Here is a 16,054-nt window from a genome sequence, read left to right as displayed (position 1 = left end):
TGCAGTTCGGTGTATATTTATAAAATTTAGCTTTACATTGTAATAAGCTACTTTATGTGATTTTGTGGTAAACATCACTGAGTAATGTGCTAATTTTAATTACTCGTACTACGTTCGTATGTTATGTTTATCTGAATCATTTGCTTTATTTACCGTAGCATCTTATATTTGATACACAAAAGTCTAAGAAATATTATCTCATGTATAAATGGAGTAATACCAAAACTTGGTTATGTCACAAGAATGATTTTATACTGACAGTCAAGTTTTCTATCACACATTTATACATTTCATAACAAGAAGATGGTTCGTGACTGACAACTAACATATAGCTCCAAGGCAGAGTTTGATGCAAAAAAAGATTTCAACAAAAATGTGTTAGATGGCTTCTGTCTTGGATGCATCCAATTAGTTGATCAAATCAATGTTGCAATTGCAATTAGTGATAGGTGGTGGGCATGGATTGCTCAGCAAGCATTCTGAATCTGTTGAGTTCGGGTAACACCACAGTTCCAAGATCAGGTCTGTCCTTCCTCCTCAATTCGGTGCACTTGAGTGCTAACTTGGCAAACATGATGGCCTCTTCAACAGGCCAGTCATGAACTTGTGGATCGAGCATCTGAGCGAAGGTCCCCCTCTCAATCGACTTTTCAACGTGGTGAGTCAATCCCATCGGGGGTTTGGCAGTTACAATTTGAAGCAGCATAACCCCAAGTGAGTATATGTCTGATTTTATGCCAAGCATCCCAGTCTGTTGATATTCGGGGTCTATGTAGCAGAATGTTCCCGCAGCTGATGTCATTCGGTATTGTGTAACCGAATCTGCTACTGAAGGAGGAACAAGTCTGGCCAGCCCAACATCACTGATCTTGCTCACAAAGTTGCGGTCAAGCAAAATGTTGCCTGGTTTGAGATCTCTGTGTACAAGTGGTTCTGGCTTTGCTTGATGGAGGAAAAGGAGTCCGGTGGCTATTTCAGCAGCAATACGAAATCTGAGTTGCCAAGGGATCACTGGAGTGTTTCCTCGCCTAAATAGGCGATCGTCTAAGCTTCCATTAGCCATGTACTCGTAGACAAGGCATCCATACTCTGGACATGCTCCTAGGAGGAGAACCATGTTAGGATGCCGAATGCAACTTAGAACTTCCACTTCCTGCTGAAACTGTGATCTTCCCTGGGCTGCATCTGGGCGAAGAACCTTTATTGCAACTTGTGTATGATCTAGGCAGCTCTTGTAGACTGGCCCGTATCCGCCTTCCCCAATTTTACGAGATTCTGCAAAGTAGTCGGTGGCTGATTCAATATCCTCAATGCTGTACTTGCGATATCGGACATCATTTTGTGTAAACTTATTGAGCACTCTGTTCTTCTCCTCTGCTTCTTTGAGTGCCTTCATTTCGGCATTGATTCTTTTTTGTGCTTCGAGTTCAGCTATTCTCTGAGCGGCTTCTGCTTTCTCGACAGCAGCCCTGCATTTTTGTTTCTCCTTCTCTGCAATTGCTAATGCGGCTTCCTCAGCTTGGCGTGCCTCCTCAAGTCGTTGTTCTTCTTCTACTTTCCAGCGATGAAGCTCGAGTGCCTAGAGATATTATTTTTTGATGAAAATATTGAATTAGTTCAGTTAATTGTAGTATAACAAACGTACCTTCTGTTTGGCTGTGAGTGCTTCTTTGCATGCTGTGCTGTACATGTCCATGGTCTGTTTGAGCTCCTGCTTCAGCCTTCTCATCTCTGCTTCGACATCGTCCTGTTATCAAGAAAATGATTTGATTGCAATATATATACATTTATTTGCAGTGTTTCGTGTTGTGTTGTTACCATGGTTTGGGAGCCCGACCACGAAAAGTTTCCACTTTCCTGGGAGGTGGATGAGTATACTCCAAAACTGTTAGTGGTAGCATCAGATGATCTAGGATTGGAGAATGGAGATCCAAAACTCAAACGGCTATCTTGGTCGGAGCTGCTGGAGAGACGAGCTGGAATGAACGGATCATGATCGAATATGCGGTCAGTGCTTGGCCTGGCTGTCCCCACAAATGATATGTCGCTCTCACCCATTGAAAACTCTCCATACGACCGCTTAGCTTTGTCTCTGGTGAAGGCCGACCTGTTTATCCAATATTCTTTAATCGGATGGTGTATAAAAAGTAGTAGGAGTATATTATTAGGTGACTCGCCCTACCTGATTGAATCTGTTTCCTCCATTGATGGCTTGGCTACATAGATATGAAAAACCCGGGGATTCAGTAACACTAACACTAACACGTGTACAAGTGCCGATAGTTAAAACAGACCTCGGCCTCCATTGAATGAGTTATGAACTGAACTCTCTCGCTCGCGCTCATGCTCTCTTTGGTTGGGAATCGAGGTAGATCTACAGGATGCCACCTTCCCTTTGGAGATCGCGTAAACAGTGCAGTACTCTGGCGCCATTTTCATGACGTTGCCTGGAATATCAACAGTCTTGAATCTTCTGCCAAAGAATTTGTAAGTAGCCCTTCTTCACTTATATAGTACTACAATGCAATACTATGGCAATGACAACAAACTAATACAACTAGCTCCTCTATAACATAATAATAGTAATAATAGTAATCTTGTGTTACCTGACAAAGCCATTCTTGGGCGAGGAACCCATCACCAGTGTCTCGATTGAGTTGATCTTAATGTAGTCGCTCACGGCCTTTGCCACGTCCGAGTCTTGTATTATCACTTCATTCACTTGAATCTGGTACGAGAGAGTAGTTGATCGATATTATAATAGTACTAATACGGAGAAGAAGAAGGTGAGGGGGGTTCGTACGTTTTTGCGAGTGCAAAAGCAACGGAAAGGAAGGAAGACTTCTTTGGTGGATTCATTGGCCTTGAGTTTGACGTGAACAAGGTTAACACTTTTGCCTTTGCCCAACAGATTATCGACGGCCCATTTCAATGCAGCTTGGCTCCCTTTGTCTTTGTCTATGGCTACTGCAACCTTCTCTCTTTGGCCTGTCATTTCACACCCAAAAATGTTTACAAGATCGAGTTGGTTTCAGTCAATGAATCTTGTTTCAGATTCATTGACCGCACCAAACTCTCAAATGAAATCCATATTGCTTGGAATTATTTTATTAATTACTTGTTCCTTCCCTTTCCCTGATAATATGGGCTGCCATCTCTTCTTCTTTTCAAAATGTTAAGTAGTGATAGATAGAGCGTAATTCTCTAGCCCTGTTATATGTTTGTTATCTATTATCCTATTTTATCACATCACATCTTTGAAATACTAATCAACAATTCAAATTCACCTAAAATTTAATTAATACTAGTATCTCACTTGTGATGCATGTCACAATATATTACATTTCAAATTATTTTTAATATCAAATTATTATGCATTAGAAATAGAAGATAAAAAGCTCATTTATTAAAATTTGAAGCCGATTGAGAAAGAATAGAAGTCGTGTTAGTATGAGTTCAGTCACTATGTATTGAGATTTAGTGGCAAACAGAGCATGCAAATGAGAAAATTACTCTCTCCGACATTTTTTTTGGATGTCTCACTTTAAATGACACATTTTTAAAAATAGTAACATCATTCTCTATATTTTTTTCTCACTTTTACTTTATTCTTTCCACTTATCTCACAAAATAATATTATATAAAATCTTGTGGCTGAAAAAGAAATGCTCCACTTAAAGTGGAATAGAGGAAGTATATCATAACCTTGAGACCAAAAGGATTAAGCATAAATTATCTGACATTAAAGGATATCAGGACATGGAATATAAAGCACGTCAATTCATTGCAGTTGGCTCCCTTTTAGAAGAGAAACTTATACGAGTATCTTGAATGATCACCAAAAATGGGCTTAGATTTCTATATTCAACAGGCTACTTAGATTTTAGGTTCGTCCCAAATTATTTTGTGTCTCTTCACGCCATGAAGAAATAAAACCAACCAAAAACTTTAGCTTCGTCCCAAATTATTTTGTGTCTCTTCACGCATGAAGAAATAAAACCAACCAAAAACGGGACTACGTAAATCAAATTACCATTGGCTTAGAAAAAGTGATCACGCTGGCTAATAAAGTGCGGCTAATCTCTGAACCAATCGTTTTAAAAAAGTTCAAATTAATTTATCCCTCTAAATTTGACGGCAGTTGAAATCAATCGCGTGATTTGAAGTGACATTCGAACATAGTATAATACGGGAGTGTTCGGTTTGCAAGATTGTATCTCGAGATTAAATATGTAATGTGTTTGGTTACGTAGATATTTATGTAACTAACAATCTGAAGTGCAAGAATCCCACTTGATATAAACGTAGGGTAATTACAATGAGCTGGTTTTCTAAGAGTCAGCTGCTTCTACCAAACCATTCTCAGACTATGATCAACTCAAAGGATAGAAAAAAAAAAAAAAGAAAACCCAAAATCATCAAGATGCAAAACAAGCATATATATGGTCTTAAGTCTCAACACACTAAATCTAAAGATAAATCTTGACGATTCAAGCTAGTTTCTCTGCTCTAAATTGAAACCGTTTGTCTCTCCTTGACCTCCTCAATCTGTTGCACCGCCTCTTTAATGTCCGGCCTCTCTTCCACCTCCGCCTTGCAACACGCAAACCCAATCCTCAGCAGCTTCACCATCTCCGCCTCGCACTCGGCCTCCGCGGCCATGTCCGTGTCGAACACGTCGGGCTCGTCTCTTGCCACCGACTCCACCCACGTGGCCGCGTCCGCGTCCGGCGCGTCCTTCTTCGGCTTGAGGAAGTCCGAGGGGAAGCGCCCCGTGAGGATCTCGAGGATGAGGATCCCGAGGCTCCACACGTCGGTTTTTTTCGTGATGCGGCCCGTGTGCTTGTACTCGGGCGACTTGTACGAGATCATGTGCTGCTCGGCGTGCTCCTGGTTCACGATCGGGACCAGGCCGTAGTCCGTTAGCAGCGGCGTCTGCTCGGAATCGAGGATCACGTTCGACGATTTCAGGTGGCCGTGGGCGGCCGTGAGGCTCGGGAGGTCGTTGTGGAGGTAGAGGAGCCCTCGGGCTATCCCTTTTGTGATGCTCAGCCGCGCCGGCCAGTCGAGGACTTTGCGGCCGGGGCGGGAGCGGTTGCCGTGGAGGACGGCTGCGAGGCTGGTCTTGTCGATGTAGTCGTAGACGAGGAGCTTCTCCTCCCGCCGGTAGTAGAAGGCGACAAGTGGCACGACGTTAGCATGGTTGAGGCGCCCGAGGCGGCGCATGTGCTCCTGAAAGTCCTGCCTGCTGACGTTGCCCATGTGGCGGTACCGCTTCACCACCACTATCTGCCGCTCACTCAGAGCGGCCTTGTAGGTTGACCCGAATAGCCCGCTTCCAAGTATCTCAGCAGATGCTTTGAGCAAATCCGTCATATCAAATACATCTCTATCCTCTCTGAGAAACGTCATTCTCACATTCGGCTGAGAGGCCGTGGCCGCGCACTCCCCGCGCTCCGGATCAGATACCGGATCGGCGGTGGAGTGGGCGACGAGGACAGCGGCCTTCGCTATCTCGTCTTGGTTCTGCCGCGGCGCGGCTCTCCGGCGGCAGAGGATGACTATAACCACTACCAGAGCCACCACAGCCGCGGCGACGACGAGTAACATCATGACAATTGTTCCAATAGAGAGCCGGAGCGGGTGGTGCGGGCACCGCAACAACGGGTTTCCGCATAGATCCTTATTTCCTGTATAGTACTTATTTTTCAATAGGAAAAAAAAAAAAATTGAAAATTTTAAAAAAATTGATTAACCTAAAAAAGCAGAAGCTTCCAAATGGCTGAGGCCGGAAGGAATCTCGCCGGAGAGGTCGTTGTTGGCGACGCTGAAGTTCAACAATTGACCCTCTCCGAACGGAGGTAATCCGCCTTGGAACATATTGTTCTGCAGCATCAGCTCCTGCAGCGCGGGCAGACCGGCCAGGGACGCCGGAATCTCGCCGGAGAACACGTTGTCATCCAAATCAAGCTGCGCCAGCGCCGTCATGCCTTGAAACGCATTCGCCGGAATAGCGCCGGACATCTTATTACTCGAGAAGGAAACGGCTCTGACATTGGGGAGCAGAGCTAGATTAGGGAGAGGGCCGGCGAAGCTGTTGCCGGTGAAGCTGAGGACCTTCAAATTGGGCAGCTGCGCGAGGGCTTCGACGTCGATCGCGCCTTCCAAGCCCAATCTCTGGAGGTAGAGGGCGGCGACGGCGCCGTTCTCGCAGAGAAGGCCGACCCAATTGGCGGTGCTGGCGGTGCATGGCGGGAGGGGTGGGGCCCAGTCGGACAGGGCGACGGCGTTGTTGGTGATGGAGGCCTTGAATTTGAGGAGCGCGTCGAGCTCCGTCTGGGCGGAGGAGGGACGGAAGAGGAAGAGGAAAAGGAAGATTGCATATGGAGTGATTGGTGTCCTAGCCATTGTAATGGCGTAGGAGCGTGGGGAGGGGTGGGGCGCTCACTTTGGGGTGGCGCGAGGCCGACGGCAGGAGGGCCTGCCGGCGACGGTGGGGGGTGGGTGGGAAGGGGAGGAGAAAGGAAGGAGAAATGTGTGTGGCAGAGTGACTCTGCCAAATCATTAATTTTAGTAATACTTTTGTTTTCTTTTGTGACTAACCATTGTGTCCGCTGCTTCATGCCGATATATCTGCCGCCTTTTTGCATCAGATTCATGCGCTTCTTCGTTCGATATTCACTTCAAATCTTTTTTTTTTCCTTTCATCTCCTACATCTATCTAGGGACTCAGCTCAAATACAATTGCATTAGGAAGCCCAGCTGTCACAAAAATGTCCTAGTAGTAAAATTCAATTTCAGTAACGGGAAATATATATGGCTTGTGATAAGCTAAGATCATTTTTACCCTCCCTTCCATCAATAAGTGTCACATTTTGTCATTTTCATCCATCCACCTAGTATCTCATTTGTTTTTGTACTACTTTTTCCATTAACTTTATTTTACTCACATTTCATTATAAAACTAATACTCCATATAAAAGTAGGATCAACATTTCACTAAATTTTTCCACTCACATTTTACTACATTTCTTAAAATATGTGTCTGGCCAAATTAACCTTGTATTGGTGGACGGATGGATTAATTACTAGTATCACATCCATGCAATGGACTAAGATATTTTGAAATATAGATTTGAGATTATAAATTAATTAAATTAAATTAAAAATTATATCATTACATAAAATCGTAAAAAATATAGCATTACAAATCAATAGTAAAGTATAATACTACATCTACATGGAACATTAATTATTCACAAAATTCAAATACGGAGTATTATACTATAAATGCTCCCTCACCCTCAGTATCCACATGCAAAGTTTTATTGCCATCCAATATGTTCACTCATCACGCAGTACTCATCACGCAGTGTGTAGACCATCTTTGGTGTTATTTTTATTTGGCCAGTGATATATATTTACAAATTATCCACCGGGCTAATCGTAATAAATTTTCTTCTTAACAGTATGCTACTCGCTCCGTTCCTTTATTGTTGAGACGTTTTTTTTTGGCATGAAGTTTAACAAATGAATGTGTAGTGTGTTAAATCGGCAGGTGATAAAATAGATACGGTATAATAGAGAAAAAAACACAGATACTATAGTAAGATAGAGAATGAAGTAGGAAAAAAAGTTGAGTTAATTACCATAAGGCTGTGTTTGGTACATGGAATTCAACTCATGGAATTGGAATTGGAGGCTCCAATTCCAATTTTGTTGTTTGGTACTAGAAAAAAATGTGGATTTGAAATTGAATTGTAATTCCAAAATTTTGAATTCCATGTATTCAATTCCAAACTTTTAGATGAAGAATTCCAAATCCAACATCTCAATTTCGCGGGTCAAATTATAAATTCGCGGATCCTAACCGGGTCAAAACAAAAAAACGGGTCAATCCAATTTCACTCTCCCATTCACGCTCTCTCTCTTTCTCTTTCTCTCTCTCTGCGCGACGGAAACCCTAATCTCTCGTTCTCTGGAGAGCGTCCTTCATCTCACAACAATCAATCAGGTATTATTCGTCATCGAAAATTTGTTCTTCTTAATACCATCCTGTGTTGTGCTTGATTTTGTTTCAATTTTGCCAATTTTTTTAAATCTCCATTTTTGCAGATTTGTCAATTTTTTTTATTCAAATTGATTGTAGTTGTTAGCTAGAGTTTATTTGTTTAATTGCTTGGGATTTGAGGGTTCGAGTGTTTTGTTAGCTATAATTTGATTGCCACATGCTTTGAAAGTAATGTTACTTACTCACTCCCACTTTCCTTCGTCTCACCTCCAGAAACTGCAAAATTGCAAAAACCATCTTTCCAAACCAATGTCCTAATCCAACAAAATCCATCACCACTAATCTAACAAAACCCAAAAACCATCTTCCCAAACCAATATTCTTTGCTATTTCTAGTCTAGCAGCATATAGAGGATTTGTACAGCACTCTGCCCAAGCTTTATTTTGAAATGGTTAAAGATCAGTAGCTATTACTCTGTTATTGTTATCCCTTTGCTGCTGCTCTTTTCCTGTTCAAAAAATGAGTTTAAGTTTACATTACAGATTATATCTAAAATTAAAATGAATTTGATTGTTGTGCTGGTCTTTGTTTGGGTGTCTTTAATGGTGACTTATTTGCTTATATCATTTGTGATTTTTGAACAATAAGATAAGAGTCTCTAGTTATAACTTAATTTGTAGCAGCCCATTGTTATTGTTATCTCTAGTTGTTTTGTAGAGATCATGAACCCTTCACATGCATTATATGACTAGAAATGATTACGTGAAGTTTGTTTGGTATGGTAAGTGTTGTAGTTATAGTAGCAACTAGCAAGTTCAAATGCCTAAAATAGTTTGAGTATCATTACCTGTGGTTGAAACTTGAAATGCTATAACCTGCCTTTGCTGTTTAAGTTTTGTTCAGTAAGTAGCTCAACTTACTTTTAGTGTCCAAATATATTTTGGTATCAAAGAATGAAATCCATTCCTTTTAGAAATGTTATATTTCTTGATGTAATATTTCTTGATGTACAGTTGCGGATACATGATTTATATTGTGATTAAATATGCTTATTATTGTTTTGAAGGCAAATTCAAAAATTGGACCTTATAGGAGAAAAATTGTGATAGAGAATAGGGAAGATATATATACTCTTTTCTCTCAAGATCGTGCTGACGGGCAAGGTGCAAAAACACATCAAGCAGGATGATCAAAACATGATGAATATGGTGCAGATTATGGACTGGGGGCAGTTAAGTATGAATGCATTCATACATACTTTCATGGAGCAGTCAATATTTGTAAGTTAAAGATAAAGAGGAATCAAGTTGGGCTTCTCAATGTCTAAGGCTAAGATGGACATTTTGTGGATATGTTTAACACATACTTACACACCATTAGCAATTTGTAATTTTCTGTTTATTTTCCAACTATTCTCCAACTAAGAAGAAAAAACAAAGTTGGAAGTTTTATCAAACATGTGTGAATGCTTTGTATGTAGTTTACTCCACATATTCTGGTTTAATTATAGAAGTTTCAGTTTGTTTGCTGGTCAATGTTGTGTGTGCGTACCAATTCTAAATCAATATCAATTATTTGAAATATCAAACAAAGGTTTTGAAATTATAATAAAATTCTATATCAATAATGTTATACCAAACAAAGGATTTGGAATTGAATTATAATTCTATGTCAATTCTTTAATTATACCAAACAAAGGATTTGGAATTGAATTGCAATTCAATTCTATACAATTCCAATTCCAATTCAATTCCAATTCCACATACCAAACGGAGCCTAAATGAAAATGACCCATCTATAAAGAAACTTACCCAATTGAAAAATGACTCAGTGACAACTACGAAAGAGCGCATGGAGTATTAAATTGCACTTGTGTAAATCCTACTCCTCACTTGTGTAACATTCTTATTATGCATATCAATGAAATGTAATACTAGTAATATAGACAACCTGTTGTATAATCTCAATATCCAGAAGTTACCTCCCCTTTATGATCTTTATCACATGTGTTTTATATTCCCTCCGTCCTAAAGTAGTTGAGGCATTTCTTTTGGACACAGAATTAAAAAATTAATGTGTTAAAAGTGAAAAATGAGAGAGCAAAGTAAGAGAGGGAATAAAGTAAGAGAGATCAAGAGCAAGTAAAGCATAAGACAAATAAAATTTTTGCCAAAAAATGAAATGACTCAACGGGACAACCTAAAAAGGAATATGACTCAACTACCTTTCAGAAAGAAGGGAGTATAATGTTTTTGTTTGCACCTCCTGCAGAAACATCCTATAGAGATGACTGAATGTGACATAATGGTTTGATGAAATTTGGTAACAGAATGACTATGACAAAAAGGTTCCTCTCTCTTCTAGAAGTACTTGTATTGAGCAACCTCAACAATCCGCAAATTCTGTTATCAAGAGATGTGAAAGCATGAAATTTAATTCAGTATTAGTAATATAAATATGTACTATTACAAGTGGATGACAAGCCGGATTATTAATAGTATGTTTCTCATCTTCTCACTGAAAGCATCAAAACAAAGTTTCGTGAACTCAAATGAAGTCAGGATTGAAGAACAATGATACTTGGCTAAATTGCATGAAAAAACAGAAACATTTTCACAAACTATTCATGGGTGATGAGCACAAACAGTAAAGGAGATCACATTAATTAGGAAGCACCTTATAGAAATTGAAAATAAGCACTCTACTTTGATAGATATGCTAAGGTAAATCACTTAATTTTGGATTTGCTTTTGTTATTTTGACCATTCTAATTTTTCATCTTATTAAATCATCTAGGTGAATAACATGGCCAAGTAAAATTCGTGCATGTGATAAATCATCCAGACAACTCCTGTAAATGGTTTCCAAAGTGTGCCAAAATTCTTTCCTTTCATTTTTATTTTGGATATATAAACACTTGCCTTGCTTACTTCCATCATTAAAGAGTTACAATGTTCATGACTTGTGAAAAAACTACAGGTTTCAACAGTCAAAATCTTCCGCTCTGACTTTCTTGGCCGTTTCTTACCCTCCGTTGGGATTCCGAGGCGTGTCCTTTTGGACTTCGTAAAGGGTTATACTACCACCACTTTCTGTCGGGCTCAGTTCTTGAGTGACGAGAGGTTGCAGGATCTCAATGACTTGACTCATGAGGGGCCTTCCTTTCGGGTTCTGGCTGAGACATTGGTATGCTAGATTCGCCACTTTCATGAGAATCCTGGTGGAGTATTGCCCCTCGATTCTAGGATCCAGTATTCTTGAAAGCTTCTTACTGTGGTTGAGGAGCGGGCGAGCCCACTCCACAAGATTATGCTCTCGGCTTGGCCTGCTCTTGTCCATTGCGCGTCTTCCTATAAGCATCTCGAGCAGAACAACTCCAAACCCATAGATATCACTTCTTGCTGTCAAATGTCCTAACAATTTATAAATGGATGATCATTAAGTCACTAATCATAAAATTTAGTTGAGCCACAACTCGTCTTAAGATTTATATCAAAGAGCAATCTATGCGCGAATCGTACCATCAGACTCACCGGTCATGACATACTCAGGAGCAGCGTAACCGTATGTGCCCATAATCCGTGTTGAGACATGAGTTTGATCTCCCGTTGGCCCAACCCTTGCCAGCCCGAAATCAGAAAGCTTTGCATTGAAATCCTGTGTTTGTTATAAACTTTCAGCCATCGAACGATTGATGGTGATGACAAAGTTTTGTATAAAACTAGTAGACATTGCAAAAACTATGGGATTCACTACTAAAATTCCATCCAAATACTAACCTCATCTAACAAAATGTTTGAAGTCTTGAAATCCCTGTAAATGATAGGTTTTTCAACACCATGAAGAAAAGCAAGGCCTCTTGCAGTATCCAAAGCAATTTTTAGTCTTCTATGCCATGTTAACGTGGCTCGAACCCCTACAAGCAAAAACAACAGAAACACTATAAGTATACTCAATCATAGAACTACGCTAAACCAGGTGATTGGTACATGAGTAAATGAGCATAAGAAAGCAAGTCACTCTCGGCTGAAACAATTTTCCAATAATACCACTTACTGAAGAAAAGGTGTTTCTCGAGGCTCCCAGATGCCATATATTCATAGACCAAAAGCCTATGGTCATCCTCACAGCTGTAGCCAATAAGTTTCACCAGATTAGGATGTCGGAGTTGGCCTAAATAGTTTACTTCTGCCTGCAAACGACAACCTCAACATTCAGCGATAACTAGATTTTGATTAATTAATTTGAAAAGAGTTTCAGTGAACAGATTTTTGAAATTCAAGGCAGCAAAACTGTCTTTAAACAGGTGAGATGAGGTGCAACATACAGTCACTTTCTTGACAAACATTATTTATGCAGTCAAATATGCAACTCAAACTCGACAAACTAGAACAATTCAAGCAACATATCTTTCAATTAGAAGGATGAGAAAGGCACAATGCTATCATAACAGTGCACTTTTTTTGATAAATTATCACTTGACAATTTAGTGAAGGTATGAAAGTTTTCTCCAGGATGAAATTCCATCAATTGCTGAGCATAAAGTTAATCTTGCCCGGGAAAAAACTCACCAGCCATTCTCGGTCGCCCTGTAGACTTTCAGGATCAAGCACTTTAACAGCAATCTGAGTCGTCTTGTATCCAGGCCTCACGCTCTCATCTATAACTCCTTTGTAGACAATACCAAATCCACCCTCACCGAGAACCTGATCTGGCCTGAAATGCTTTGTGGCCAGCTTCATCTCCTCATACGTGAAGATATCAAGATCGCCGTTGCCAGGGCTTATACGCAGATCCTTCACATTTTTAGGGATGATCACGAATGTGTTTGAACTCACAGAGCCCGATTTCACCGGAGATTTGGAGCCACCATTGCTACCTATAAACGATTACAGAACAAGTCCACACAGCCATCATAAAACCATACTTGTATATATATGAATCAGCAGTTGTTTGGGATACATGATTACATAACAAGAATATGCATTTACTCAATTCACTTGCCATAAATAAAACATCAAACAAGTCAAGAAAACTGCTTTTTCTATAGCAAACCATTTGCAGATATTGTTGCTTCTATGTCCATTTTCTTGTATTAGCATTGAATAAGTACACAAAGCTATCCTTGCAAGAAGCAGGTTAAGATGCAATGCAATGTTACCGATACCAAAATGCAATCTTTAATTCAAACCAAAGCAAAACTTGAGCCTAATTAATACACAAAACTGTTGCCAAAAAGAGAATGCACACTTCATTCAATACACACAAACAGAGGTGATGATAAGTAAGAATCTCAAATCAAAGGCATAACTTTACAAACAACAAATATGAGAAAGAATGCAAGTGTGTTAAAATCGTACCGGGTTTTCCACAAGAAGAATTGCTCTCTCTCTGCTGATGTTCTTCTCCTTCAACACTGAGACAAGAACCCATTTTTCTAATCACGCTTTCACCAATTTTGCATTTGGATTTCAATTTTCAACGGTTTAAGACAAGAAAGACTAATAGCCAAGATTCGGATTTTATGCAGTGGGTTTTCACTTTTCACTCAATTTCCAGCACAGTCAGATGGGAAAGTTCCCCGGAATCTGTTCTGGGTCGCCGGAATATACTCCGATTTTGGAATGTGATGAAATGAAATCTAAGTGCAAGAGTGAGTGAGACAGAGATGTAGGAAGTGCGCTTATGATCGTAAGTCTTAACTTATTTTGTTTATAATGTCAAGGGAATAATTTAAGGATCAAGTAAAAGTCGGTCAAAAATAATAGTACAAAAATTATTGTTTGAATCATTATTTCAAATATGATTGGATTGGCAGAAAAATTCCAAATAGATGATGATATGGCACCCGAGTTAGATGACTGAAATAACCCTCTCTTATTGGCCCATTGGAAGTTGAAACCATTGTAAATTTCTGCCTACGAAACCACGCTTTTTTGTACTACTGCTTTGGACTCTTTTTTAAGCAAGAGAATTAAAATAAAATAATTTAAATAAATTAAATAAAAGAATGACAAAGTAGTAAGGATATAAAAAAATGAAGAAAGAAAGAAATATATTACCTTTTTTACTAAAAAGTAAATGACTCAACTACGGTAAAAAAATCCAGAAAAGAATACGACTCGGCTACAGAGGAAACAATAAACAACCAAATTTATTTTTGCTAAACAATGATATACTCTCTCTGTCCCATTAGAGCATCTCCAAGGGGAAAAAATATATAGAAAATGTATATTATGTATTTCCCTTCTTAAAATGTGAATATACCCTTTTAAAAAGTAGCACATTCCAAAGGGAAAATGTATATAGAAGGGTAAATTATTTTTTAAAAATAAAATAATAGTACAAAATGCATTAAAAAATATAAAGTGTAATACCTTCTTAAATACCTCTCTCCTTGGATAAGAGTTTTTCATAAAAAGAAGACAAATATAGTAGTTATAAGATTTTTACCTCTACATTGATGGGGAGATAAATATACATCTTCAAAATGGGAAAAGATATAATACCTTCTCAAATACCTCTCTCCTTGGAGAATGATTTTTTATGAAAAAAAAAGGTAAATATGGTAGTTATATTATTTTACCTTTGGAGATGCTCTTATAAATGAAACATATTCTTGTTTAGGCAGTCCCATTATAAGTGAAATAATTTAAAAAAAAAAAAAAAAAAACATTACTCTATCTCTTGTCACTTTATCCTCTCTCCTACATTTTTTCTTTATTTTTTTTCTTACTTCTATTTTATTTTCTCTTTATTTAACCACTAAACAAATATTTTAAAATCTATGCCCAAAAAATGTTTCACATGTAATAGTAGTATATATGAGTCATCTACTAATCCGCATCACCTTACCATAAGAGTATCCACATCCATGCTCTTGCCAAGAGCACGATGTGGGTCCGGACCCATCTTTATTCATTTTTAATTTCATGTTCTTTCTCAAGAGTACAACACCCACATTCATGCTCTTCCGCAAGAGCATGCTCAAAGGTCCCACCATTTTATTATTCAATTTAAATACTTCAATTACTAAAAATATTTTCACATATTAAAATGAATTCAAAATATCCGAAATACTATTAAAAAATATTAAAAAATAAAAAAAATACATAATTAAAATTCTAAAAAATTAAAAATTACTTAATTAAAATCCTAAAAAATAAAAATTATATTATTAAAATCCTAAAAATTGAGATTGAGAGAGTTATTTGGTTAATGTGATTTTTTGTGTTGAAATGGCGGTATTTATAGATGAAAGTGTGAATTTTCAGGTAAAAACAATGAAAAAATAAATTAAAAGTGTGAAAAAATGGATATATTTTATTAGGATGTGGGAAAATATTTTTTTTATTAAATCTTAATTTTTTCAGATTTTTTCGAATTTTTAAAAAAATGATAAACCAACGTTGGTCAACCAGAGCATGCCACGTCGGCTGCTCGTGCTCTTGCCGTCGGCACGATGGCGCTTTTAGACAAGAGTACGGCCGTGCTGTTGGCAAGAGCGCAGCGGCGAGCATGGACGTGCTTTTACTGTCGACAAGAACATAGCTCTACTGCAAGAGCACCGGTGTGGATGCTCTATTGATAACCGCCTTTCTAAGTAAATCTTTGTATTTGTGTTAATTTTAATTTGATGAGTACAATTTTGTACTGTAGTTTGCTACTAAAGGAATGCTTAACTGTAATTCCACTATTTTTGCATTCGAGGTAAATACATGTGTTTAGGTTGATAATATCGCGTGACACCTAACAATATACTCCATCTGTCTCGCTTTAGGAGTTTCGGTTGATTAATTTTGGGCGTCTTGCTTTAGGAGTCCCGGTTGTGATAAACTAATAAAAAATGCCTACAAAGTAAGTAATTAAAAGTGGGTTCCAACATCTACTATAACATTTATTTATTACACACTCAAATTAAAGTGGATCCCAACATCCACTACAATATTTATTTATTACACACTTAAAATACTTTCTTAAAATATGTGCCCAACTCAATCGGAACTCCTAAAGCGGGACGGAGGGAGTAATAAACTAAAGAG

The 16,054-nt window shown here is 38.6% G+C and overlaps 3 protein-coding genes and 1 long non-coding RNA gene across 5 annotated transcripts; 1 reads left to right on the top strand and 3 right to left on the bottom strand.

Moving 5' to 3' along the window:
• Window positions 1-213: 213 nt before the first annotated feature.
• On the bottom strand, window positions 214-3,049 carry LOC125190940 (U-box domain-containing protein 52-like). The gene is made up of 7 exons (XM_048088365.2): window positions 2,804-3,049; window positions 2,607-2,728; window positions 2,295-2,470; window positions 2,183-2,216; window positions 1,819-2,107; window positions 1,646-1,747; window positions 214-1,579 (listed from the first exon to the last, which is right to left on the bottom strand). Exons 1-7 carry the CDS (start codon window positions 2,993-2,995, stop codon window positions 440-442), a joined length of 2,055 nt encoding a protein of 684 aa, XP_047944322.1. The 5' UTR covers window positions 2,996-3,049; the 3' UTR covers window positions 214-439.
• A 1,225-nt stretch (window positions 3,050-4,274) lies between these two features.
• On the bottom strand, window positions 4,275-6,471 carry LOC125187773 (pollen receptor-like kinase 1). Its single transcript, XM_048084405.2, has 2 exons — window positions 5,757-6,471; window positions 4,275-5,690 (listed from the first exon to the last, which is right to left on the bottom strand). Exons 1-2 carry the CDS (start codon window positions 6,406-6,408, stop codon window positions 4,510-4,512), a joined length of 1,833 nt encoding a protein of 610 aa, XP_047940362.1. The 5' UTR covers window positions 6,409-6,471; the 3' UTR covers window positions 4,275-4,509.
• Window positions 6,472-7,841: 1,370 nt separating this feature from the next.
• Window positions 7,842-9,547, top strand: LOC125187798 (uncharacterized). Its single transcript, XR_007170668.2, has 2 exons — window positions 7,842-8,014; window positions 9,079-9,547. It is a non-coding gene; the product is annotated as an uncharacterized LOC125187798 (long non-coding RNA).
• Window positions 9,548-10,882: 1,335 nt separating this feature from the next.
• Window positions 10,883-13,718, bottom strand: LOC125186736 (putative serine/threonine-protein kinase PBL17). Of its 2 annotated transcripts, none has more exons than XM_048083179.2 (6): window positions 13,373-13,718; window positions 12,584-12,891; window positions 12,069-12,204; window positions 11,792-11,928; window positions 11,534-11,669; window positions 10,883-11,425 (listed from the first exon to the last, which is right to left on the bottom strand). In XM_048083179.2, the coding sequence occupies exons 1-6, from the start codon at window positions 13,443-13,445 to the stop codon at window positions 11,037-11,039; spliced, it is 1,179 nt and encodes a 392-aa protein (XP_047939136.1). In that variant the 5' UTR covers window positions 13,446-13,718; the 3' UTR covers window positions 10,883-11,036. The 2 variants fall into 2 exon arrangements, with proteins under 2 accessions (XP_047939136.1, XP_047939137.1); XM_048083180.2 differs by having other exon boundaries at window positions 11,546-11,669; window positions 13,373-13,716.
• Window positions 13,719-16,054: the final 2,336 nt, after the last annotated feature.

The sequence above is a fragment of the Salvia hispanica genome, chromosome 5 (assembly GCF_029641045.1).
Source record: "Salvia hispanica isolate PSC_SH4W2 chromosome 5, Shi_PSC_v1, whole genome shotgun sequence".
NCBI classification, from domain to species: Eukaryota; Viridiplantae; Streptophyta; class Magnoliopsida; order Lamiales; family Lamiaceae; genus Salvia; species Salvia hispanica.
Note: the sequence above shows the minus strand (reverse complement) of the source record. Positions and strands in the feature narration are given on the sequence as shown.

Excerpts from the sequence above, each read along its gene's own strand:
- LOC125190940 (XM_048088365.2), bottom strand. The coding sequence starts at position 2,995 with ATGACAGGCCAAAGAGAGAAGGTTGCAGTAGCCATAGACAAAGACAAA. Across the intron at positions 2,471-2,606 it reads CCCAAGAATGGCTTTGTCAG|ATTCAAGACTGTTGATATTC; the intron begins GTAACACAAGAT and ends CTTTGGCAGAAG. Across the intron at positions 1,748-1,818 it reads GGTCGGGCTCCCAAACCATG|GACGATGTCGAAGCAGAGAT; the intron begins GTAACAACACAA and ends TCTTGATAACAG.
- LOC125187773 (XM_048084405.2), bottom strand. The coding sequence starts at position 6,408 with ATGGCTAGGACACCAATCACTCCATATGCAATCTTCCTTTTCCTCTTC. Across the intron at positions 5,691-5,756 it reads GGAAGCTTCTGCTTTTTTAG|GAAATAAGGATCTATGCGGA; the intron begins GTTAATCAATTT and ends AGTACTATACAG.
- LOC125186736 (XM_048083179.2), bottom strand. The coding sequence starts at position 13,445 with ATGGGTTCTTGTCTCAGTGTTGAAGGAGAAGAACATCAGCAGAGAGAG. Across the intron at positions 12,892-13,372 it reads TTCTTCTTGTGGAAAACCCG|GTAGCAATGGTGGCTCCAAA; the intron begins GTACGATTTTAA and ends AATCGTTTATAG. Across the intron at positions 11,670-11,791 it reads CAAACATTTTGTTAGATGAG|GATTTCAATGCAAAGCTTTC; the intron begins GTTAGTATTTGG and ends TAACAAACACAG.